This window comes from Nannospalax galili, unplaced genomic scaffold (genome assembly GCF_000622305.1).
Source record: "Nannospalax galili isolate Female #2095 unplaced genomic scaffold, S.galili_v1.0 scaffold2094, whole genome shotgun sequence".
In the NCBI taxonomy this organism is placed as follows: domain Eukaryota; kingdom Metazoa; phylum Chordata; class Mammalia; order Rodentia; family Spalacidae; genus Nannospalax; species Nannospalax galili.
This window is the reverse complement of record NW_008335359.1, coordinates 420,047-446,658: the sequence shown is the minus strand read 5'-3', so window position 1 is coordinate 446,658 and position 26,612 is coordinate 420,047. Positions and strand designations below refer to the sequence as shown.

At 46.9% G+C, this 26,612-nt stretch overlaps 1 protein-coding gene across 6 annotated transcripts in view; it reads right to left on the bottom strand.

Annotated features, from left to right (window-relative positions):
- The window catches only part of LOC103731636 (cytochrome P450 4F22), a 51,972-nt gene that overhangs the window by 3,152 nt on the left and 22,208 nt on the right, over window positions 1–26,612 (bottom strand). For 3 of the 6 annotated variants that reach the window (XM_029562028.1, XM_029562030.1, XM_029562029.1), the window contains 8 exons: window positions 16,985–17,129; window positions 9,230–9,283; window positions 8,099–8,226; window positions 7,832–7,956; window positions 6,292–6,562; window positions 5,330–5,396; window positions 5,093–5,222; window positions 786–919 (listed from right to left, as the gene is read on the bottom strand). In XM_029562028.1, coding sequence (XP_029417888.1) covers window positions 786–919; window positions 5,093–5,222; window positions 5,330–5,396; window positions 6,292–6,562; window positions 7,832–7,956; window positions 8,099–8,226; window positions 9,230–9,283; window positions 16,985–17,129 — 1,054 coding nt within the window. Of the gene's footprint in view, window positions 1–785; window positions 920–5,092; window positions 5,223–5,329; window positions 5,397–6,291; window positions 6,563–7,831; window positions 7,957–8,098; window positions 8,227–9,229; window positions 9,284–16,984; window positions 17,130–20,062; window positions 20,324–22,607; window positions 22,712–26,612 lie in introns of all 6 variants that reach the window. The other 3 variants (XM_029562026.1, XM_029562027.1, XM_008830016.2) reach the window with 3 other exon arrangements.

The following is a 26,612-nucleotide window of genomic DNA, read 5'->3' as shown; positions in this document are numbered from 1 at the left end:
AGGGTTTTTTAATTTTTAACAACTCCCCCCGGCCCCTTTTTTTTTTCTTTTTTTTTTTTTTTTTTTTTTTTTTTTTTTTTTTTGAGACATGTTCTCACTATGTAGCCCTCACTGGCCTGGAACTCACTATGTAGACCAGACAGACTGGTCCCAAACTCATAGAGATTGTCCATCTCTTCCTCTGCCCCCTGAGTGCTGGGATTAAAGGTATGTACTATCATGCCCAGCCTTTCTTTTTTTGTATGTATACGTGTGCCTGCAGAGGCCAAATGTGGGCATCATATCCCCCTGGAAGTAGAGTTACAGACGATCGTGATCCACCCAACAGGGTGCTGGGAGTGCAACTCAGGTCCTCTGGAAGAGCAGCAGCAAGTGCTCTTAACCACTGAGCAATGCCTCCAACTCCAGTAGAGATTTTCTTCATTGATTTAACTGTGGTGGGAAGACCCACTGAATGTTGGTGACACAATTTCATGGCCATGGATTGAATGAAAAGGAGAGCGTGAGCTGAGTGCTGGCAGGCATGCATTCATTCATTGCTTGCTGCTCTTGACTGTGGATGTGATGTGACCAGCTGCTTCAAGTTCCTACCTCTTTAACTCCTCTGCCTGGAATTGTGAGCCAGACAAACCCTTTCTCCCTTGTTATTTTTATCAGAGTTGTTTTCATCAGACCCTGAAAGCAATAGGCACAGCTTCCCCCTCCACAAGGACCATGTACCCAGTGTAGGCGTGGCCAGGCCCCTGTGGACAGTGCTCCAGCAGCAAAGGGCACAGGGTAAGCACCTTTTGGAATGATGCGCCCATCTGGCAGCTTGATATCTTCAGTGCAACGTCGAGAGATGAGCGTCACAGGCGGGAACTGACGAAGGCTCTCCTTGATACACATAGTGGTGAAGGGCAGCTGAGTCAGGTCATCCCTGAAGAGAAAGGAACTGTGACTCCCCAGACACACTCACACACTCAGACACATACACACACACATTCTCATACACTTACACACTTGCACACATGCACACACATAGATACACACACATAGATACACACAGTCTAAGGATTCAGAAAGGCAGTTTGCAGATATCACAGGCAGGTGCCATGAGTGTGACAGGCCTTCCAGGGATGAAGATGTCTCTGTAGAGACACTTGTGTCCCTCTGCATATTAGACTATTGTAATAATGGACTCCAAGAAATGGAATTACCCAGGGAATCTCATGCTGGGAGAAGAAAAATCCTAAAGCTTTGGTCAACCAGAGATAGCTTGTTAGACCACCTTACAGAAGAGGCCATGATGGGTCAGTGGTGGGTAGGTCCACACCTTGTCTGGGACTGTTTAGTTTTGCATAACACTGATCTCTAAACCTTAACTTCATTTCAGGACCCTAAGATAGACTTGGGGATGTCACTAGATCTCTCTTCTCAATGCTGCCACATTGAAGAAACTGCCTTTTTCTGCTTTTTCTCTATTAATTTGGCTATTTTAATTGATTTATGAAGGATATGTGGCCAAATCTGGCTTGTTGTAGGCACAGGCTGTGATCTCAGGCCTGCCAACATGAGCTCTTAGGATGCAAAATATCTGACCACCAACCAGGCCTGTAATCCTCCTGTTACTCAGGAGGCTGTGCTACAAAGTGAGTTCAAGGTCAACCTGAGCAACTTACTGAGGTCTCAAAACAAAAAGGAAGGAAAAGCAGGCAAGATGACTTAGCAAGTTAAACCCTGGAGAGAACTGATTCCCCAAGGTTGTCCTCTGACCCCCGACGTGCACATGGTGGCACACACGTGCCCACACATACACATACAAATGCTCACACACTAAATAAACAAACAAATAAATGTAATAAAAGCAGAAGGTGGGGGCTGGAGAGATGGCTCAGTGGTTAAGAACACTGGTTGTTCTTATAGAAGACCCAGGTTCGCCTTACAACAGCATGTGCCCTCTGACCTGCAATGCAAGCACAGTACAGTCCTCATACCCAATCAATGGCAGTGAGAACTTTGAGTCCTTGCCATAGCTGGGTGCTCTGACTGCTCCCCTGATGCCATGGTTGTGTGCTGAAATTACTCCCCCAAATGCTCACATCAGCCAGGGGGTGGGAGCGAATGCTGTTTCTGTTTTCAAGGAGCATGAGTTGTTAAGAAATTCTCAAACATGGTGTCATTCCCTGGAGGTCTTCTTGCTTGAGAACACTGGGTGCGCAGGTGCGTAAGATGCAGTCACCTTCAGGGGTGTGTCTGTCTCCCTAAGGCCCTACTGTATTCACTGGAGTACTATGGAGTTGTGTACTCCCATGAAGGGATGATAAGGGCTCTAGGGTGGGTGTTGGGCCAGAGTATCTGTGTGTGTGAGGGGCAAAGGGTGGGTAGGTCAGAGGAGCCTCATCACTGGTGAATTCATGTATCTATGATGATCATGATCGCTGCACTGTTAAAAAAATTTGAGAGAAAAGCAAGTCCTTTATATACTAGTTTGTAGGGATTCACATCCTGGGGAGGACATGTTGCAGAAGTGTATAAAATGCAATTCTAGGGGCTGGAGAGATGGCTCAATGGTTAAGAACACTGGTTGTTCTTGCAGAAGCGAACCCACACGGCAGCTAACAACTGTCGGTAACTCTAGTCCCAGGGGATCCAACAGCCTTTTCTGACCTCCTCAGGCATTGCACAACATGGGTGCACTTACCTACATGCAGGCAATACACACATACACATAAAATAAAAACAATAAATAAAATAAAATAAAATAAGCAAAAGGTGGAGAGATGGCGATATAGCTCAGCAGTAGACCACTGGCCTAGCATACGTGAGACCATAGGTTCAAACAAACAAAACTACTGACCACCACCCCATCCCAGTAATGATAGACGAAAACTGCAAGCACTAGGGCTGGTTGCTGGGGCCCCTACTGAGCCCAGCACTGATGTATACTGTACACTGCAAGGGAGCAGTGAGCTGGGAGAAGCTAGAGTACGGCCTTGTCCGTTCTTATTTGTTTTTCTGTGGGTTTTTGTTCTTGTTTTAATATATAGCATCCCACCATATTGCCCAAGCTGATCCTGAACTTCTAGTCTCAAGCAATTCCCCTGCCTCAGCTTCCTGAGTAACAGGGACTACAGGTATGCACTACTAGACCCATTGGACATGGAGCTGCACACTTGTAATCCTAGCACTTGAGAGGGTGAGGCAATAAGATTGTTAGTTCAAGGCCAGTCTGGGTTACAAAGCAAGTTCCAAGTTAGGCATAATGAGACCCCCCTACCATCTCAAAAAAAAAAAAAAGGAGGGAGGCAGAGCATAGTAGTACACACCTTTAATCCCAGCACTTGGGAAGCAGAGGCCAGCAGATCTCTGTGAGTTCAAGGCCAGCCTGGTCTACATAGTGAGTTCCAGGACAGCTGGGGCTACAGGGAGACCCTGTCTCAAAAATACCAAAAAAAAAAGAAGGGAGAGAGGGAGGGAGAGAAGGAGGGAAGGAGGGAGAGAGAGCTCAGTGGATAAAGGCACTTGCTGCCAAGCCTGGCAACCTGAGTTTAATCCCTATGACCCACATGGCACATGGTTGAAGGAGAGACTTGATGCCCAAAAGTTATCCTCTGACATCCACACTAGTGGCGCGATTCACTCCCACAAACTCATATACAAATAATAAACAATAAATAAATAATAAAATGGAAGGAAGGAAGGAAAAGAAAAGATAGTTAATAATGGAAAGAAAGGCAAGAAAGAAAAAGCAAAACCCAACATACCTCATAGACCAAAGGCTACTGCAGGGTCAAAAATGGGTTAGAGGTACTATGGGTTAAAGAATATACATTTTAAAAAAAACTAGAACTATTGAAGTCCTGACTCTTCAGTACCCAAGAATATGAACTTATTTGTAAGTATGATCTTTGTAAATGCAGTCAATATGGGGTTGTTAGGGTGGGCTGTCACTAATCTAATCAGCGTCCTTATAAAAATGGGAATTTGGACACAGATATGCACAAAGGGGAAGGGATGTGGGGAGCCACAGGAAGAATGCCGTGTGATGATGAGACAGACGTCATGGTGATGAATCTCTGAGCCAAGGAGTGGCAAGATCACCAGCAAACCAGCAGAGACTGAGAGAGAGGCATAGAAGGCTCCCTCAAGGTTGGCAAGATGGCTCAGTGAATAAGGGTGCTTGCTGCCAAGCTGACAGCCTGATTTTGATCCCCAGGACCCACATGGTGAAAGGAGAGTAATGACTTCTGCAGGTTATCCTCTGAACCCTCCCCCCAACATGCAGGGGAGATGGCTCAATGGGTAACACACTTGGTGTACAAGTGTGAGCCATTACCTATGCTAGGATGGGCTCTGGTGATACAGCTATCTCTGAGTCAATTCTGCTCCTATAAGTAACACCTCACCCATATTCCTGTAAGTAGCCTCAATAAATTCACTTGTTCACCAAGTTGGATTTGGTGGTACTTTACTTTGGTCTGTCATTGGCTCCCTATCTGGGGAAAGAAGACATTTGTTCATGGATCCTTGGAAACAGGGTGACACAACACTCATACATGAAGATTATCCTTAGCACATGTTTCTGAAGCACCATCTACTCAGGTCTGTGGAGGGGCCACCCTGCCCTACTGCTGTAGGCTTCATAATGTGACCTGCCTTCACCACAGTGTTTCAATTTTTTATACTTCTGGAATCAACATTGGGAAGAATATGCCCTCAGAGCAGACCTAGATCCAAAGAGAGTGAAGAGACATTCAGAAGAGATCTGATCCGGCCCACAGTTTTAGAAGCTGTCCTGCCCCACTCAAGTGAGGCCAGAAGCTGCAAGAGTCATGTGCAGGAAAAGGCAATAACTAAACGCTTGCTACAAGCCACTGAATCTGAGGGACATTTGTTATGTGATGTGACTGCAACAGTTGCTGGTGAAGACACTCTAAGAACTGCTGAAGTAGGCATAGGTATCATGATCGTTCCCATGTTACAAAATGGAATTTTGGAAGCCAAGTGGCTTGCCTATAATCACACAACAGGCAAGTGGTAGAACAGAGAGTCACACCCGAAGTTCGGCCTCAACTTGGTCCCTTCAAGCATCCTGACCCTTCAAACTGACCACTCCAGCTCCTCCAGCTCCCGGCCTTTCATGACCTCCTGGATCTCTTCCCGGCACTTCTCCTGGTACTCTGGATACTTTGCCAGGTTGAATAGCGCCCATGACAGACCACTGGACGTTGTGTCATGACCTGTGGGCAGAAAGGTATCTGGAGGCTGTTGTCTCCACTCAGGCATCCCTCCAACAGGACAGTGGTGCCCTTGCCACCCACCCTCAGCCTCACCCCCAAGTCCTTACCCTCAAACATGAAGGTGTCTGCCTCAGCCCGGATGTCTTCATCAGACAGTTCCTTTCCCTTTTCATCCTGGAATGGACAGTGGAGTATGCTCAGCTCCCCTTACCTATGCTCTGTACCCTAGGGGCTCCCCAAAGTCAGATCTGTGCCTTTGCCTGTTTCTGAATTTTTTTGTGTGCATGTATGTAAGTTCACCATGTGCATGCAAAGCTTATAGAGACCAGAAGAGGGTGTCAGATCCCCTGGAACTGGAGTTACAGATATCAGCCACCATGTGTGTGCTGAGTATCAAAAAGAGGTCCTCTGCAAAGCAGTCAGTGTTCTTGACTGCTTGAGCCATCTCTCTACCCTCCCCCACTTTCCTTTTTCCTTCTGTTTTCATTTTTTCGTTTTTAATTTTTTGACATTTATTTATTTATTTTTATTTATTTATTTTGGATATGCACATATACACACACAAGTGAGCCATGGGGGCATGTGAAGATCAGAAGGCAATGTGTAGGAGTCAGTTCTCACCTTCAACCTGTGGAACTCAGAGACTGAACTCAGGTTGTCAGGCTTTACAAGAAGCACCTTTATCCACTAAGCCATCTCCTCAATCAATATCTCTCTCCCTCTCTCCCTCTCTCCCACTCCCTCACCCCCCCCACAGGCTCTGTATGCATGCCAGGCTGGCCTCAAACATGAGATCCTCTTGCTTCATTCTCCTAGGTATAAAGGTTACAGGTTGTGCTTACCTTCTTAAGGGTATAGGAGCACTCTACAGGACAGACCACATGCTAGGCTACAAACGGGCCTCAGTTCATTTAAAAGGACTGCAGTGCTTTGTTGTTGCATCTGAGTTGCAATCTGTCTTGTACCCCTACACTTGACTCTGCATACCCACATGAGTGTGAACATTTTTCTGCTGAGGGTGTGATTCCAGGGGCAGCCGCTAGGGACTCCCGCTCCCGCCCAGCCTCACCTTGGCCAGCAGCAGCACGTCTATGAAATCCAAGGTCTTGCCCTGTTTGGCCTTGAGCCAGGCCTCGGCGCCCTGCTGCCGCAGTGCCCGCCTCCGCTCCTGGATGACCTCGGTGGTGAAGCTGTGCACGGTGTCGCAGGCCCGGCGGAAGTGCCGCCCGTCGGCCGTGAGGTAGTAATAGATGAAATCCAGGTAGTGATGCAGGCGATATTGGCGCCGTACCACCAGAGCGCTCAGCTCAATGATGGCGGAGATGTAATCGCTCATCCTCCTGAGGAGAAAGGGTTAGTAAACCGCCTGCACCACCCAGTGAGGCGCGATGGGGCCAAACCTCCATAACAACAAACAGGCCCTGTAGTGACTATTTTCTTATGCTTTGTTGTTTGCTTGTTTTGGGTGCTGGGGATAGAAAACAGGGCTTTGCATATGCTAAGCAGGGACTTTACCTACTGTGCTACATCCCATCCCCAGCCCTATTTTATTTTATTTTATTATTTTATTTGAGAGAGAGTCTTATGAAGCCCAGGCTGGACTCAAAATCCCTAGGAAGGTAACCTTGAACCTTGATCCTCCTACCTCCACATCTCAAGTGCTGGGATTACAGGTGTGTACCTATTTTATTATTTTGTTGCACAATACTAGAGACCTTAGGGACTCCATCTCTAGTATTGTGCAATGACAAGCACACTACTATTTAGTTGCACTCCCAGCCCCACAATGAATTTTTGAGAAATGAACAAACCAGGTAAGTTATTCTATTAGTTCAGCAGTACATATCCACTGAACACCTACTGTGTCCCCCACACAAACTTAAGGCATTTCTCAGAGTCAGATATTTTCATCTCTGCTTAACAAAAGACTTAACAGCTCATGCTGTGATCCCAGTACTCAGAAGCTGGAGGCAGGAGGATCAAGAGGCTAGCCTAAGTATGTAGTGAGAGCCTGTCTCAAACCTCAGGAAGACTAAGGGGAGGGAGGTTGGAGGGGAGAAGAAGGTAGTAGGAGAAAGAGGAGAGGAAGAGGAGAGGAGGATGTGGGGAAAGGAGGAAGAGGGGAGAAGGAAGGAGATAGAGAGAGAGAGAGACAGAGATAGAGATAGAGATGAGAGATTTCCCCAGGTTTCAAAGGCTGAGGGCAAATAGCATTTCCTGAGCCCCCTCTGCTTGCCAAGCCACTGACGCGCATCATGTTATTTTATTTATTTACGTGTGTATTTATATGGCCATTGTTGAGACAGGGTCTCACTAAATTGTCCAGGCTAACCTCACACTCAAGCTCCTCCTGATTCAGCATCTTAAGTGCTGGGATGAGGGCTCACAGGCAGGGACCACCACACCCAGCTGCATCATCTCATTTAGTCCTCACTTAAGGATTGTGGAGAAAGATTTATGATGGTTGTGTGTTTATAAGGAAACTAAAACTCATGGAGATGGTGCCATCTTCTTGGGGGCTGAGTATTCACCAGGTTGGCAACACAGCTGAAAGGGTCCCTCTCTCCTTCCACCCCCTCCCGCCTGGGGGGGTGGGGTATGGCACTCACTCCTGGCAGTTGCTATTGTAACTGAAGACACATTTCTGAAGGCTGTCCAGGGTCATGAGACTGACGTGCTCAAACATGTCAAAGGAGGCCACTGAGCCCTCTCCCAGGTGCCGCCGCCATTTGACCTGGAAGGGAGACACATGACAAGGGAGCATGGAGACCACAAACAGGATCCTCACTGCCAATCAATAGAGATCTAAGAAGGGAGGTCTCTCTGTCGAGTAGCCTAAGGACAGCATTCACGTTTCACTCAGCCTCAGGACTTACGTGCATGATGTCAGCACACTGGTTGAAGATCTTCATATAGGGTTTCAGGATGTCAAAGTGGAAGGCGGGAGTTAGCAGGCGGCGATGCCGGCTCCACTTGTTCCCTTTGCTGAGCAAAAGCCCATCCCCTAGACACAGAAAACCAAGGTTAGAGGCCTCTCCTATCCCCCCCTGAAACCCTCCTAGGAGACCATGCCCTCCCCCATTCTTCTGTGTAAGAAATAAACCATTATGGTCCATTTTCAGTATGGGATGCACTTAGAGCTCATCAGAGAATCACAGATGAGCAGGAGGCACTCAGACCCAGTCTTTCCGGGCTGGCAGCTGGAGTCTGCTTATTTAGGCACTCTCAGTTCATCCTACGGTCGAAAAGTCACAGGCCCTCTGCTACATGACTGAGCCCCCAGGAGATACATTAATTAGCTAAGGCTCTGTCTAGAACCAATGGGATGGGAATCTGGGGAGGGGGCAATACTAAATACCAGGAAGATTGTATCTCCCTAAAGAACTCAGCCAATGAGAAACAGAAGGGAGGGCAAAGAAATGTGATTAGAAATATCAAAACCACTATTACATGCTAAATCAGCACGCCAGTTATTTTTGCCTTTTCTCTAGGCTGAAGCCTGACTTTGCAAGGTTGTAAAACAAGCTACTTTTCTTTAGCTATTCTGAATCTCCAGTACTCTTTTTTCAAAGATTTACTTTATTATTTATGTGATTATGTGTGTGTCTGTGTGAGGGTATGTACACACGAGTGCAGATGCCCATGGAAGCCAGAAAAGGGCAACCACTCTCCTGTAGCTGGAGTTATAGGCAGTTATGAGCTGCTGGATGTGGGTGCTGGGAACTAAACTCCCATCTCTGGAAGAGCAGCATAAGCTCTTAACAACTGAGCCATCTCTCCAACTCCATGAGTCTCCAGTACTCCTTTTTTTTTTTTTTTTGAGACAGGGTTTCCCTGGAGCTCCAGCTAGCCTGGAACTCATTATGTAGACCAGGCTGGCAGAGATCCGCCTGCTCTGCCTCCTGAGTGTTGGGATTAAAGTGTGCACCAACACACCCTGGCTCCAGTACTCTTAATATGAAATTAGATCATGTTTCTCACACCAGCATCTCCCCTCAGGCACTCACCTAACCAAGGCTTCAAGAAGCTATAGAAAAACTCATCCTTGGGTGCAATCGCAGCTGCAGAGAGAGAAGGGGCAATGAGATTCAAGAATGACTTCTGATTCTCTTTGGTCTCTCTAGGCGCTAACCTCCCATCTCATTCCTCACATCCTCCACATCTGCCCCTGAAAGATCCTGTAACAAGCAAGCTGATGATCTGGACAGAATCCTCTGCTCAAACACCTCCTGGGGCTCCCCATTGCTACTATAAAAGAGTTCAAACTTGGAGTCTGGCATGATAGTTTGGGTTTGTAATCCCAGAAACTGAGAGGTTAAGATAAGAGGATTGCTGAATTTCAGGCCAGCATTGGCTACATAGAGAGTTCCAGGCCAACCTGGGCTACAATGTGATACTGGTCTTGAAAAAAATGAAAAAAAAAAAAAAAAAACTTGGGCCTGAAAGATGGCTTAGCATGTAAGGGTGCTTGCCACCAAGCCAGTCAACCTGACTTCAATCCCTGAGATCAACATAGTGGAAGGAGAGAATCAACTCCCACAAGTTGTTCTCTGATCTCCATATGTGCACTGTGGTGCTGGCATGCATACATGCATGCACACGCACACGATAAATGAATAAATGTAAAAGAAGCAGAAGCTTGACCTTTTAAAAAAGAGTTATGAGTGTTTCTTTGAGTAGGCACATGCACATCATGGTGCTTATGTGGGGGTCGGAGAATTTGTAAGAGTGAATTCTCTCCTTCTACCATGCGGATCCTAAAGGTCTGCAATCACCTTTACCCCCTGAGCCCTCTCACTGGTCATGAAAGCTTGGTTTTCATAGGTAGGTAGATAGATGATGATAGATTAGATAGATAGATAGATAGATAGATAGATAGATAGATAGATAGATAGATAGATAGATGATAGATAGATGATAGATAGATAGATGATAGATAGATAGATAGATAGATAGATAGATAGATAGATATAGATTAATAAGAGACAGAGAGAAAAGAGAGAAAGAGAGCTTAGCCCAACGACTCTGCCCTATCCAGCCCCCACATGCCTCTTCCACTCCATCCTTCAACATTCAACAGATAATCCCAGTCTCACAGCACCACTATCATTCATCTCCACACTTGTAGCCCCTCAGAAAGGTGATATGCCCTTGAGCATAGGGAAATGTGCCTGTTTTCCCAGCAGTCCAGAGGCTGAGGCAGGAAGATTGCTGTGAGTTTGAGGCCAGCCTGTGCTACATAGTAGGATTCTTTGTCATAATACCAAAAGCAGTCTGGGAGATAGTTATTAGTAAAGTGCATACTTTGTAATCATGAGAACTGAGTTTGATTCCCTGACCCATTTTTAAAAAAATCTGCAGACAGGACCGGAGATAGTTAAGTGGGTAAAGGTGCTTGCCACCAAGCCTGATGTTCTAAGTTCCAATACCTGGGCTCCATGTGGTGGAAAGGGACAATTCCTGTGGGTTGTTCTCTGACCATACATGTGCCATGGCCCGAGTGCCTCCCCACTTCTTCCTTATAGATGAAATAAATAAATAAATAAATAAATAAATAAATAAATAAATAAATAAATAAATAAATAGTAATTTTAAATGTTTTGCTTTGTATAAATGTTTTGCCTGAACATATACAAGTGCATCATGTGCATGCAGTGCCTGTGGAGGCCAGAAGAGAGTGTTGGATCCCTTGGAACTGGAGTTATGGACAGTTGTTAGCTGCCATGTTGGTGCTACATTTTTTTCAAGCTGCATTTATAATCACAGTGATGGGGAAGGGGAGAAAACTGAATTCTTGGGGTTCAATAGCCAGCCTAGCTTACATTGGCTCCAGGCCAATTTGAGAGACCTTATCTCAAAAAAAAAAAAAAAAAAAAAAAAAAAAAGGTGGAAGGCACCTGAAGAACAACAACCAAAGTTGCCCTTCTAGCCTCTGAGTGTGTGTCCACACACCACACCACACACCACACACCAGTCACTGCCCAAGTCACAAGTTGAGAAGCATCTCTCTCCTTTTCTAGATCCCCATCCACCAAATTTTCTGGCTGGATCTGGCTTGGTCTGCCGCCATAAGGAAATAGCCAGGGAGCTCCAGGGCAGCCAGGAAGCCAGGAAGCCAGACTCAGCTTGGGCAGAGCCTGTACTAATGAGACAAGACAGTAGGACAATCCCAACAGTTCTAGGAGGGGGCACTCCACAATGTCTAAGGTAGCTGAATGCCAGGTGCACATCCTGATTGTGAGGGCCTTGGGTAGATGGCTAGTATTGTACCATTATCTGTTTCAGGGACAAGGCAAACTAGGAACCTCATGTCCTAGTGGGACACCATACCCCCAAAGACTACAAAGAGGGGCTCACAATATCAGGTGTGAACCCCAGACCCTTGCAGATGATGTGGCAAGACTGATACAGCTGAATCCCAGAGAAATCAAAGTTGATGCACATGAGCCAGGCATGGTAGCACATACCTGTGATCCCAGGTGGAGGTAGGAGGATCAGAAGTTCAAGACCAACCTGGGCTACATAGCAAATTCAAAGCCAGCCTGGGAAACATGAAACCCTGCCACAAAACAAAAATTTTTGCATCCAGTAAATCAAAGAATGAATGAGCAAAGAACAAATGGGGGCTGGACCCCATAGGTAAGAGGGCTTGTTAAGCATGAGAACTGAGTTTGAATTACCAGCACCCAGGTAAAAAAAAAAAAAAAGTCAGGGGCCAGCAAGATGGCTCAGCAGGTAAAAGCACTTGCCACCAAGTCTGTCAACCTGAATTCTATCTCCAGAACAGACATGGTGGAGGGAGGAAACTGACTTCCACAAGTTGTTCTCTGACCTCCTCACATGTGCCATAGCACATGCCTCCCTCCAATACACATACAAAATAAATTAACTAAAAATGTACTTTTCTAAAAAGTCAAGCATGGCTGCATATGCCTATGACTCCAGTGCTTGGGAGTGAAAATGGGAGAATCCCTGAGGCTCACTGGCCAGCCAGCCCAGCTGAAAACATCAAGCCCCAGATTCAGTGAGAGACCCTGTCTCAAGTGCATAAGGCAGATACTGACAGAGGAACATACCCGGTATTGTCCTTGGCCTACAGGTGTGCACATACACAGGTGCGCACACGGCATATACTTCACACACACACACACACACACACACACACACACATGCACAAACAGCATATGCCATACACACACATACAGACACAGCAATAACATATATGCAAAGGAAGAACAAAGGAAGAAAGGAAAGGTGGATTGGTAGATGTACGGGTAGGAAGATGGTTGAGTAGGTGGGTGGATGAATGGATGGGTCGGTATGTAGGTAGACAGGTGGATGAGTGGATAGGTGGGTGGGTGAATGGATGAGTAGGTGGGTGTGTGGATGGGTGGATAGATGGGTGGGTAAGTGGATGGATGGATGGATGGATGGATGGATGGATGGATGGATGGATGGATGGGTAAGTGGATGGATGATAGTTGGGTAGATGGATGGATGGGTATGTGGATGGGTGGGTACATGGATGGGTAGATGGACACATTCCCCTTCTACTGTGACTTGAGTGGGGAGACTCCGAAGAAGGAAGTATGTGAAATAAGTGGTGTCATACCTGGTGTGACACAGCCACCCTTGCACACTCCCCTGGACTGGCCAACTGCATGCAGTCACCCTCCTCCAGCAGCCCTCTACTTTCTGCTGCCTTTCTGTGCCCAACCCATGCTGGGTGATGCCAGTGACCCAGTGATGGCTCAGCTCTCCTCCCTGCCTGTAGGAGTTCCTGGGTGGGGTGGGAGAGAAACACAGAAGTGCATGCCAGGCAATTAACAGAAAGGCAGGCAGTATGCTAGATGCCGAGGAAGCCACAGCAGAAGGGCTCCTGGAAGGTGGGGAGGCTTCCTCAAGGAAGTGGCTCTGAAAGTAAGGTGGTAGTAGAGTCACTTCTCTCCCCCTGGGCTTTGGTCTTCAAGCTGGACACCCAGGAGTTTTTCAGACACAAAGATCTGATCAATTGCTGCCTGGCTTATACATCTGCCATGACTCCCCAGTGGCCCCAGGATAAAGTACAAGCTTGTTCACTTCTCTGTCCAGCTCCTATTTAACTTGCATCCTTGTTTCCTACTTCCCCATACCCATCCCTCTACTCCAGTCAACCCAGGGTGCTTGGCACCTTCCCACATCTGTACCTCTGGACTGACAGGCCCTCCACCTGGGACTCCTCACTGGTCACACTCTACTGACCCTCCTCCAAGAAGCCCTCTCCCCAGCTGAACCTTTGCTTTCCCGTTCTCAGATTCACCCTGACCTTCCATACTGGGAGAACCTATGCCTTTTTTGCTAGAGGGCAAAACTGCCTTTACCTGGCTGGTAATGCCAGTTGAGAGAAAGTTGCCACAAAAATCTCCCTACACAATGCCCAACACAGAGCAGCTCCTGCAACAGCTGTGCCTGGGGTCAGACTTCAGCCTTACCACTAGGCGAAAACTTAGGTCACCACCCTGGCCTTCCATCTAATTTTCTTTTTAAATTTTTTTTATTACATTTCTTATATGTGTGGTTGTGTGTATGAGTGTGCATGTCAAGCAAGGAGTGGAGGTCAGAGGACAACTTGCAGGAATTGGTTCTCTCCCACGTGGGACCTGGGAACCGAACTCAGGTTGTCAGGCTTAGCAGCATGTCCCTTTACCCGCTGATCCATCTCTCTGGCCTTCCATCACATTTTCCAAGGGAAAGCACTTTTCCTCACAGCTTTTCTGTGTTCCTGGTACATGGCAGATATTCATTCAATATGCACATACATCAGTGATTCATAAACTAACTCCTGGCTGTTTCGTTTCTGTGATTGTAATTATTGTTTCTTGGCATCAAGTGCTTGTAAGCTAAACAATGAATGCCCAGCACTATGGGAAGCCAAGAGAATTCCTTAGAAAGTCAGAGAGCTGAGATGTGACTGAGACTTAGGAACAGAAGACATTGACAAATAGATCAAACAAAAGGGAATGGCAAGATGGCTTCACAGGTAAAGGTGCTTGTAGCTAACCCTGACAACATGAGTTCAGTCCCTGGGACCCACATGGTGGAAGGAGAGAACTGACTCTCAAATTTTCCTCTAATCTACACACACACACACACACACACACACACACCATACACATGCATATGTACATTTTTATGTGTTTTAGTGTTTTGCCTGCATGTATGTAAGTGCACCATGTGAGTGCCTGATGCCCTAGGAAGTGTTAGGTCCCTCGGAACTGGAGTTAAGGACAGGTGTACCCAACATGTGGGATCTGGGACCTAAACCCAGATCCTCTGGAGGAGCAGCCAGTGCTCTCAATCACTGAACTATCTCTCCAGTCCCCACATATACAATTTTTTAAAAGTAAGGGAGGGGGCTGGAGAGATGGATCGGGAGTTAGGAGTACCTAGTTTGGCTCCGAACACTCATGTAGGGTGGCTCACAACTGCCTGTAACTCCAGCTCCAGATCTGGCTTCTGAGGGCACCTGCATTTATGTGTTCATGTCTACACACAGACACAAACATGAAAAAATAATAAAAATAAATTGTATTGTTTTAAAAGGGAGGAGGGGGCTGGAGAGATAGCTCAGCAGCTTAGAGCACTAGCTGCCTCTTACAGAGTACCCAGGTTCAGCTCCCAGCACCCACATGGCAGCTAACAACTGTCTATATCTCCAGTTCTAAGGGAACCAACACCCTCTTCTGACTTCTGCGGGCATTGTACACATGGGTGCACTTACATAAATGCAGTCAAAACATTCATACACATAAGTTTAAAATAAATAAATAATAAATAAATAAATAAATAAATAAATAAATAGGAAGGAAGGGAGGGACCCTGTGGGCACAGCAACCCTGTGCGTGAATGTTCACAGCAGCCTGCGAATATGTGAACAAAGTCTGGTCTAGCCATACAATGGACCTCTATTCAGCCATAAAAAGAACACAGTGCTGATTTACACAGTGGTGTGGATGAGCCTGGAAAACATGATGCTGAGTGAAAGAAACCAGACACAAAAGGTTCCAAAGCTAGCAAGTCCATTGAGACAGAAAGCAGGCTGTGGGAGCCCTGAGATGGAGCAAGAGGAACAAGAAATGGGATTGCTTCAAGGCACAAGCTGCTCATGGGATCATGACCTCCACAACAAAGAGCACAGCAGGGTGTGGTGGAGAACACCTGTGAGCACCATGCCAGAAGGGGGAGCCAGTCTGGGACACATGGGAGACCCTGTGACTAGGCTCTATTCTAAATGTTCACAGAAGATGAAGAGACAAGTTCCAGAAGGCACCATGGCCTCCTCAGTGCCCTTTGATGTTGTAAGAAGCCTCAGAGGGGAATGGGCCAGCCCAGTGCTAGGAGGACAGGCCAGCAAGGAGGGGCAGGAAGGCCGGACACTCCTGGGGCCTCATGCCCTCCCCAACTGACTCAGGGCCCTACCTAGTCCTTCTGGTTCTCCATCCAGTTCCTCCAGTGGGGGCAGACAGGGCCTGAGGAACCTGCCAGGCATGGAGAAGAAGAGAGGAGAGGGAGCCAGGCCTGTCTATCAAGTGCCTGGCATAGCTAGGGCTCCACTTAGAGAATTCAAACCAGTCACGGGCAGATGCTCATGTGCAGATGCTCGGGGGCGGGGGGGGCGGGGAGAAGGAGGAAAAGGGGGAGAGAAAGACAAGAGGCAAAGAGATAGAGAAAGAAAGAAAGTATAATAGAAAGAAACAAGAGAAAGCCAGGCATGTTTTCCCACGCCTTTAATCCCAGCAGCACTCTCGAGGCAGAGGCAGGTAGATCTCTGTGAGTTCAAGGCTAGCCTGGTCTACATAGCAAGTTCCAGGCCAGAAGGGCTACATAGTAAGACAGCCCCATCTCAAAATACAAACAAAAAACACAAGAAAGCTGGTGAGGTAGCTCAGTGGGTAAAGGCTCTTGCTGCTAAGCCTGACCATCTGAGTTCTACCCCAAGACCTACATAGTAGAAGGAGAAAACCCACTCCCACAAGTTGTCCTCTGACCTTCACATGCGTGCCGAGAGAGAGAGAGAGAGAGAGAGAGAGAGAGAGAGAGAGAGACAGTGATCAGCACTCAGGAGGCTCAGAAAGGAGCATCAAGCCTGGGCTATACAGAGTGACCCTGTCTCCAAAGCTCATGCAGTCCCCTCATGGCTGGTAGCCAGCTCCATGCAAGGCCATCCTCACCATCTAGAGCCCACTTCAAGGAGGACAGTACTGAACAGACATGGCCACCCCTAAAGGATTAGAACTGAGAATGGAAAAATCTAGAGGACTTCGTGGAGCAGGCCTTAAAGCTGAGTGTTAGGGTAAATAAGAGCTCCTCATGAGCACTTGGGACTGGTGGGGTCTGTGGACAGGAAAGACAACCACACTCTTTCCCTGCCAGCCAGCACCCCTACTTGGCCACCAAAATGCTTGGTCATGGTGGGTTACAACCTTAAAGAAGGGCCTGGTATTGAACAACGCCTACTTACCAGACTTTGGGTGAACAAAGTACTTAGAAGTGACTTCCAGGATGTGAACTGCCCCTCAAAGTTCCTGGGACTCAAACTCTGTCACACTTTCACCCACATTGTTCTCACAATTCACACTGCCTGGGCCACTTTGGTAAACTTCCATTTTTCCCTCAAAGCCCTACTCAAGTGACCCTTTCTCTGGGCACCCCCATGCCTACAAGCCAAAAGGCCTTCTGGAAGTTGAAAGTTCACCCATGCCTACTAAGCCCAACTTGCCTACCTGAGGCGCCCAACACAGGCTTGATGTAATCAGGATGCACCAGCACTAAGAGAGGGAGGAAAGGTCCGACCCAGGCCAGGATGATGTGGTGCATGGCATCCAGCACTTTCTTCTCATTCTGGAGGCCCTTCTCATTGGGAAGATACTGTGGACGATAGGAAAGAGGCAGTGAAGACAAGACAGCCCGGCTCACCCTGTCCAACCCTCCTGACACCAACTCTCTCTTCTTGGTCTCTTGGCTGTACCTCTCTGAATGTCCCTCCTCTAAATAAAGGGAAAACATTAGGGCTGAAGGCATGATTCAGCACTGCAGCCCCTGCCTAGAATTCCTCAGTGAGGGGCTTTGACTGTGGCTCAGCCGCAGGGTGATAGTCTAGAATCCCCCAATGAGGGGCTGGGGTGTGGCTCAGAGGTACCGTCCATGCCTAGAATCCTCCAGTGAGGAACTGGAGGCATGGCTAAAGAGTAGAGCCCCTGCCTAGACTCCCCCAATGAGAGGCTGCAGGCACGTATGAGTGCTAGCACAGCTGAAAAAGCAAAGAAAGAATAAACAGTAATCATAAACACAGTAATAAGAGTTTACATTTATCAAATATGTGCTATATATCTTGGTTAGTTTTTATTGTCAACTTGACACAACCAAGAGTCACCTGAGAAGAGGGAATCTCAACTGAGGGATTTCCCAGATCAGATTGGCCTATGGCCATGTCTGTGGGAATGCACTGATTGCTGATTGATATGAGAGGGTCCAACCCACTGTGGGTGGTGCCACCCCTGGGCAGGTGGTCCTGGGTTGTATAAAAAAGCTGGCTGAGCACAAGCCTGGGGAAGGGAGCCAGTAAGCATCAGTCCTCAGTTCCTGCTTGAGTTCTTCCCTGACTTCCCTCAACGACAGACCTGGAAATGTAAGCCATTAGTTTTCCTCCCATAAGTTTCTTTGGATCAGAGTGTTTTATGACAACAACAGAAAAGCAACTAGAATACCATGTCAGTAAATAGCACTAAACCAGTTATGGTGGCATACATCTATGATTTTCAGGAGGAGTCAGGAAGATCAGGAGTTCAACATCATCCTCAGCTATATAATATGTCTGAAACCAGCCTGGGCTACATGAGTCCCTGGAGAGAGAGAGGGAAGGAGAGAGACGGGGGGGGGGGGACCTGTGCATGGTAGTGCACAGCTGTGATCCCAGTGCTCAGAAGTTAAGAGGCAAAGGCAGAAAGATAATAATAGCCTGGATGATACAGTGAGACCCTGTCTCAGGAAAACAAACAGACAAAGCCTAAAAACACAGAGGGCTTGTGGAGGAAAGCCCCTGGACATCTATTTGAAAATTGATCAAAAGTTCATCTAGAAGAAAAAGATACTTGAGCAGAAGACACAGTTTGGTAAAGGACCAGAGAGGCCAGAAGTTAGAGCCCAGTTCCAGAAACAGGAAGTCAATTTTGGAGACTTCAGGAAGATGGTGGGGCAGATCAGGAAGGTGTGGGTCCCAGTCTAGAAGGCCTCAAACACCAGCCTTCCTCAGGTGGTCATGGGAACCCATGGTGGCCTGTGAGCAGGAGGGATTTCTCAGGAGAGCTAGAGGAAGGCAAATCCAAGGCCAGCCTAGACTACAAAAGACAAGGTTATGATGTGTTACCCAGGATAAACTCATGGGTTCAAGCAAACCTCCAGCCTCAGCCTCCTGAGCAGCTGGCTCCATCAGGCTGATCTCTACTTCTTGAGCAGGTTGTGTGTCAGGCTGTAAGCTGGGACTCTCCATTCATGCTTGGCTCCCTGCCTTTTTTTCAAAAATGTATATGAGTGTATTGCCTACATGTATGTAAGTGCACCCATGTTGGGCAATGCCCACAGAAGTCAGAAGACGGTGTCAGCTCCCCTAGAACTGGAGTCATGGACTGTTGTTAGCTGCCATGTTAACCAGGTCCTCTGCAAGAGCAGCTAGTGCTCTGAAACACTGAGCCATCTCTCTAGCCCCGGTTCCATGCCTTTTTAAAGAGGCTTTAGCTGTGCCAGGGGTGGTTGCTCACAATTGTAATTTCAGCATCTGTGAGCCAGAGGCAGGAGGATTTCTATGAGTTTAAGGCTATCCTGGGCCACATAGTGAGTTGTAGACCAGGCTGGGCTGCAGAGTGAGACCCTGGCTCTGTCTAGAGAAGCCTGGTATGATGGTGTATGCTTATAATCCCAGCACTCATGAGCCTGTAAAAAGGTTATGAGTTCAAGGCCAGCCTGGCTTACCTGGCAAGACTATTTTTTTTTTTTAAATCAGGTGCTGGAGGGATAACTCAGCATTAAAATCAGGAGGACCTAGGTTCCTAGCACCCATACGGTGGCTAACAACCATCAGTAACTCCAGTTCCAGGGGATTCCCACACCCTCTTCTGGCCTCCACAGGTGTTGCACGGACATACATGCAGGTAAAACACTTAAATACATAAAATAAACATAAATTTTAAAAATTTTTAAAAAAGAATCAAATGCAAGGAAAGAGTTACAATCCCAAGATAATATAGTATCACAGAATTCAAGAACAAGGGTATACAAACCCACCCTGACAGGTGAGGTTGGAGAAAAAAAATCTAGAGGCATGCCCTCCTCACCCCCACTCTAGCCCTTGGACCCCAAACTTTATAGGCAATGATACCTACTACTACATTGGTATCTAAAGAACTGCAGAAAAAACTAATCTTTATTTTGTTTTATTTCTCTTCCAGGCCTGAGTTCCCTCCTGTTAAGCAGGCCTCAGACACAAACAGGAAGCAGTTGGTTGCCCTCATAGCTGTAGTGCCATTATTGCATCAGTGGTCACATCTTGTCTGGCAGGTCTGTATTGTAGCATTTAGTGCCAGGTAAGTCCATCGATGACTTTCCTCTCCTGGAAGGCTGCATAGCACCTTCTGGCACTATGAAAGTTAGCCAGCAGGGAAGAAGAACGTCTCTCTTATAGTCATCTCTGCCTCCTCCCAACTGTGTGACTCTGGGCAAACTGCTTGCCCTCTCTGAGCTTTGGTCTCTTAATCCCTAAGATGAATCTGATGCAGACGTCAGCCTGCCCAGCCCTGCCCACTCACCATGCTCACGTGGCCCAGCAGCCAGTGGCGGCCTGGAGGCTCTGGGAAGCAGCGCAGCCGGCGGCAAGTGACTCGGAAGTCCCAGCAGAGCTTGAACACCTGCCCCAGCAGGCGGAAGAAGAAGAAGAGCAGAGAGAGCAGCAGCGCAGACAACATGTACACACGGAACGCAGTCTTTTCCAGCCCCAGCAGGTGCAGCAAGTAGTCTGTGATGGGCAGCATCCTGGAGACACCAGGCATGGGTCAGCACTGGCAGGCCACCTGCCCACACATAGAGGGCTCTCGGAATCCCTCTCCATGAACATCTATGGCCTCCACTTCGTCAACACACACCTTTCTTTTTTTTTAAATTATTTATGTTATTTTTAATATGTGTATGTGTGTATGTTGGGGGGAGGGGGAGGCAGTGCATGTGATGCAGTGTCTGCAAAGGCCACAGAAGCATCAGATCCCTTAAGCTGGAGTTATAGGGTTCTGAACCCTATAGGTTCTGAACCACCTGATGTGAGTGCTGGGAACTGAACTTTATTAAGTACAGTACAGTTTTTAACTGCTCAGTCATCTGTCCAGTCCCTAAAATATTTTTAAATACAGGGTTCCCCCCATGTAACCCTGTGGCTGTTATATTCACACAAAAGAATATTATTCAGGCAAATAAATGGAAGTGAAAGACTGACATCATGTTAAGCAAAAGAAGCCACTCAATTTTCTTGATTGATTGACTGACTGAGACAGGTCTTGCCTATATAGCCCAGGCCAAACTGGAACTTCTGAGCTGAAGGGATCTTCTGCTTCAGTCTCCTGAGTCGCTGGGACTGATCTGTGCCAACATGCAAAGCAAGGGAAACAAGCCAAACCAAAAGATAAATGGCAGGCCAAGCATGATGGCACATGCTTACAACCCCAGTACTCAGGAAGCTGGGGCAGAAGGATCACAGGTGAAGCTAGTGAGGGGTGCACAGCTAGGCTGCCTCAGATGAGAGAGGTGGGTAAGGAGAGGACAAAAGTTCTCTCTCATATGTGGATAAGTTTTTTAAAAGTTCATAGAAGTATGTAAAAGTTAGGCCTATGCAATGACTCAATTGGTAAAGAGGTTTGCTGCCAAGTCTGAGGACCTGAGTTGAATCCCTGGGAACCACATGGTAGAAAGAGATAACTGACTCCCAGATTGTCCTCTGATCTCAACATGTTTGTTGTGGTACACACATGCCAACCCCTCCCCCATAAAAGAAGTGTGAAAAACAAAAAGAAATTTATAGTAATGGTTACTTAGAGTCTGAGAAGGAAACTGGGCCTGGTAACACAGGTCTATAATCACAGCTACCCAGATGGCTGAGGCAGGAGGATCAAAAATCCAAGGCCAGGGTGGGGGTGGGGGGTCGAGGGGCTAGAGAAATGGCTCAGTGATTTAGAACACTTGGTGCTTGCTGCTCTTGCAGAGGACCTGAGTTCAGTTCTCAGCACCCATATAGGGTAGCTCAACTCCAGCTGCAACTCTAGCTCCAGGGGATATGATGCTCTCTTCTGGCCTCTGTGGGTACCTGCAAGAATATGTGCACATACTCACACACAGACACACACATATACCCATAATTTTTAAAAATGAATCTTCTTTAAAAAAAATTGGTAGCTACATTTTGAATGTTCACTGCAACCAGAGAGTAACACACACACACACACACACACACACACATTTTTTTTTTAATCCAAAGTCTGTCTGGGTTACACAATGAGTTTCAGGCTAGAGTAACCACTTAGTGAGACCCTGTTTGGGTCCAGAATCCAGGAGTGGTGGTGTATGCCTGAAATCCTGACATGAGAGGAGGAACTAGGAAGGCCTCCTCAAGGCTGAGGCCAGCCAAGGCTACAAGGTCAATTCTTGCCAGAACTAGCACAGAGTAAGATGCTGTCTCAAAAATAAACAAGAAAAATTACAAGACTAATAAGGAAGCAAAGGATAGTTCAGTGATATTTAGCAAATTCATAACATTGTGCAAGCAGTGCCTCTGTCTAGTTCCAGAACATTTTTATCAGAACATTTTCCAGGACCAAAACCAGTCACTCCTGAATTCGTCCCTCCCTACAAACCCTGGCAATTACTAATCTCCCTTTCCTCTTTCTCTCCCTTCCTTCATTTCTTTTCTTTTAATTCTTTGAGACAGAGTCTCAAGCTTTGAGACAGGCTAGTTCAAGCTTGCTGTACAGCTGAGGCTGGCCTTGATCCTCTGCTTCTACCTCCAAGTGCTGGGATTATAGGGCACAGGCCACCACACTCACTTCGCACAGTGCCGGGTCTCCTTTCTGTTTCTATGGATTTTCTTGTATTTCATATAAAAAGCACCATAGGATATTTGGTCTTTTGTGCCAGGCATATTTCCCTCTGCCTTTTCCAAGCTCATCACACTGTACAAGGATCATAGCTATGTTCTTTATACTGCTAAGTAATATTCCATTATTTGGAACTGCCACACTTTGCTTCACCCACCATCTGTTGATGGCTCTGGAGGATGGGGAAATGTGTTACTCTGAGCATGTGTTTGAGTACCTGTTTTCAGTTCCCTTTTGAGTTTCTTCTTCCTTAGTGGTATTTTCTGAAATCACTTTTCAAATAAATTACCGGTACCCAGATCCTTGCCTTAGGGTTGGCTCCTGAAGGAAGCAAAGGGGAAATAAGAATTGAAGAGTGAGTGGCTGGAGTGATGGCTCAGTGGTTAAGAGAACTGGCTGCTCTTGCTGGGGACCTGGGTTCGAATCTCAACACCCACATGGTGGCTAACAACCATCTGTAACTCCAGTTCCAAGGGATCGAACACCCTCTTCTAACCTCCACAGGTACTGCATGACACAGGTGCACTTATTTACATGCAAGCGATACACTTACACACATAATAAAATAAAATAAAAATAATGAGCAGGTGTGCAGTGCAGAATGTGCAGAGCTTGGCAAGTCAAGAACCATGCACAGGGCTGCAAAGCCAGTGTCTCAGAGAATCTCACACAGTTTCTCCCAAGAAGGTTCTGACATTCTACCCATTTTCCAGACCAAGAGGCTGAACCTCAGCTCAGTTCCTCCAATTCAAAGGAGACAAGAGTACCAAGGGTATGGCTCAAAGGTAGAGCCCCTGCCTAGAATCCCTAGTGAGGGGCTGGGGGCATGACTCAGGAATAGAGCCCCTGCTTAGACTCTTCAGTGAGGGATTGGGGGTGAGCTCAGTTTTGGAGCATTGGCTTAGCATGCTCAAAAATCCTTAGTTTCATTCCCAACAGTGCAAAAGAAAAGTAAAGTGTTGATGAGCACGTGGAAGAATTGGAACCTTTATGCACCATTGAGGGGAAAGTAAGCAATGCAACCACTTTGGAAAACCCTTCCTATTTCTTTAAAAAATAAAAATTGATGGCCAGGTACGGTGGTAACTGCACTTCCCAGCACTCAGGCGGTGTTAGCAATAGGAACAAGAGTTCAAGTACATCCTCGGCTACACAGGTACATAGGTCCAACCTGAGCTACATGAGATCTTATCTTAAAAAAACACAGAAAGGAGCCAGTCTTGGTGGCGCACACCTTTAATCCTAGGACTAGGGAGGCAGAGGCAGGCAGATTTCTGTGAGTTTGAGGCCAGCTTGGTGTACAATGCGTTCCAGGCCAGCCAGGGCTACATATTGCCCCCTCCAAAAAATAGTCAGTATTGTGCCAGGTGTGATAATGCACACCTTTAATCACAGCACTCAGGAGGCAGAGGCAGACAGATCTATGTAAGTCCCAGGCCAGCTGGTCTACATAGCTAGTTCCAGGCCAGCTGGGGCTACAGGGAAAAACAAACAAACAAAACCTACAGAAAGGGCCGACAAGGTGGCTCAGCATGTAATGGCACTTGCTGCCAAGACTGACAGTCTGAATTTGATCCTCAGGACCCACACAGTGGAAGGAGAAAATTGACTCCTGAAAGTTGCCCTCTACACTCCACACATGTACTATAGCAATCTCTCTCTCTCACTCTCTCTCTCTCTCTCTGTCTCTCTCTCCTTCATACACACACACACACACACAGAGTAAATAAATAATAAAAAATGAAAAATGTAAACCTAGAATAACATGTTTCAACAAGCCCACCTGTGGGTGTATACCCAGATGAAAGGTTTCAAAGTGCTATTTACACATGTTCATAGCCCCTAAATTCACAACAGTCAAAAAGCAGAAGCCATCCAACTATCCATAGATAAATGAATGGATAAATAAAAGGTTAGAATGTTAATTCAATCAAGAAAAAGAAGGGGAAATCGGATACCTACTGTGAAAGACAAACCTTGAAGACATTATACTTGGGAAAATAAGTCCATCACAAAAAGTCAGTATTAGGTAAGCATGATGGCTCACACCTGAAATCCCAGCATTCAGGAGGCAGAAGCAGGAAGATCATGACTTCAGGGCCAACCTGGGATACAGAGTTTGAGGCCAGCTTGGTGTACATTGCACAAAATAAAACAAAGAAACAAACAGAAAACCAATTCAAGAAGCTATTCCTTTTATACAAGGTACTAGAGTCATTCACTGTGTGGAGGCAGCAAGCAGAGTGAGGGCTGGGTTGTGGTGGGGAGAGTGCATAGTGCAGAGCTGGGTCCTGCTGAGCTCTATGCCTGAACATTTACATGGACTGTATTTTACCACAATTTAAAGTTCTGTTTATGGAGCTGGCAAGATGGCCCTGTGAGTGAAAATGCTTGCTTCGCAAGCCTGAAGACCTGAGTTCACACCACAGATCCCAAGGTGGAAGGAGAGAACAGGTGGCTGAGAGTTGTCCTCTGACCTCCACACAGGTACCATGGTACACTCACACCACACAGAGAAGTATAGGCCAGGATGAGCAGGTGTGCTTCCTTGGAAAAGCCTGGGGTAGGTTGCAGGGGGCGTGGGGGGAGGCGTGGTGGCAGGGGGAAGCAACTTCCCAAACTGATACACAACAGCTCCAGGTCTCTAGTCCCAGGCTGATACTCAAAAGTGAGTATGCTGGATCACTTTGTAATCCCAACACTCAGGAGGTGAAGGTAGGAGGATAAGAAATTCAAGTCCATCCTCAGCTACATATTGACTTAAAGACAAGACTGGGCTATATGATACTCTGTCCAAAAACAAACAAACAAAAACCAAACCAACAACAATACAACTAACCAAAAGAATTGAACTGCACCTCACCTGAGCAGTTCTGTGTGGCAAAGGCCCCAGGAAGTATCTATTACCGTTTATTTGTTTAAGCGTTTAACAGTAGCTGATGAGAAAGTCTCTCTGGCAAGACCAGGGAAGTCAGTGAGTCATGGATCCAGTGATTGAGACTTTTCTCTAAGGGCCTCTGTCTGCCACACCCTTGATAGTCTCCATATGTTTCTTCAGTAAGTCAGTTGTCAAATGCTTTCAGAGCAGTGTGTGACTCACTCAGCTTTGGGCGTTGGGATTAAGGTAGCAGACATGGGAGACTGCCCTGGCTCTTGAGGGTGGGGGCCACTCATGGCAGTGATGCAGCACAAAGTATCTAAGGAGGCTGCCTAGGGAGCAGGGGGAGGAGCACTGGGGGACAGTCCTCTCTCCTTCCCATCCCCTCTCTCTCTTAATTTTTGATTACATTTGTTTATTTATTTATTTATGGAGTAAACATGTCATGGTGCACATGAGGGGGTCAGGACAATTTCCAGGATTTGGCTTTTTCCTTCTATTATGTGGGTCTCAGGAATCAAACTCAGGTTGTCAGGTTTGGTGGCAAGCACCTTGACCAACTGAGCCATCTCACTGACCCCATCTGTTATTATTTTTTGAGAAAGAGTGTCACTATGAAGCCCAGGCTAGCCTTGAACTGTAGATCCTCCTACTTCAGTTTCTAAATGTTCAGATTATAAGGTACGTCACCTTTATCAGCATTTTCTATTTTTTTATTTTTGTGTGGGTGAACACATGTGTGCTTCTGTTTGTGGAGACCAGACATCCATGTCAGGTGTCTTCCTCAATTGTCCTCCACTTTTTTTCAGCAGGGTCTCTCATTAAGCCTGTACTGCACTGGTTTGCCTTGACTAGCTAGCCAACAAGTCCCAGAAAGCCTCATGTCTCCGCCTCCCCAACTTTGGGATTACAGATGTATGCTGTCATGCTCAACTTTCTATGTGGGTGCAGGGTTCAAACTCAGGTTGTCATGCTTTACCAACTGAATTCTCTTCCTAGCCCCGCCATTATCAGCTCTCTAAACATTGGCCACTCGGTGCTCCAACACCTCCATGGATCCCCACTGCTCCAGGACCCACCCAGCGCCCTTCCTGAGCCCTTTCCCCAACTGCTCTAGGGCCTTCTTTGTCAAATAAAAGTTATAAATGTTGAGGTTTCTTAGCTGTGTGTCTCCCCTTCCTCCTGTGCACACTTCTGGGGAACATCTACCCCTCAGAGTCCTTCACTGATCCTATACCAGAGCTGATTACTGTGTCCCAATGCCCAATAGTGAGTTTTTGCTGACCAGTTTGACCAAATCCCAGACACTCGGCTTTACCTCGCCCCCGCCAGGTCCTGCCAGTT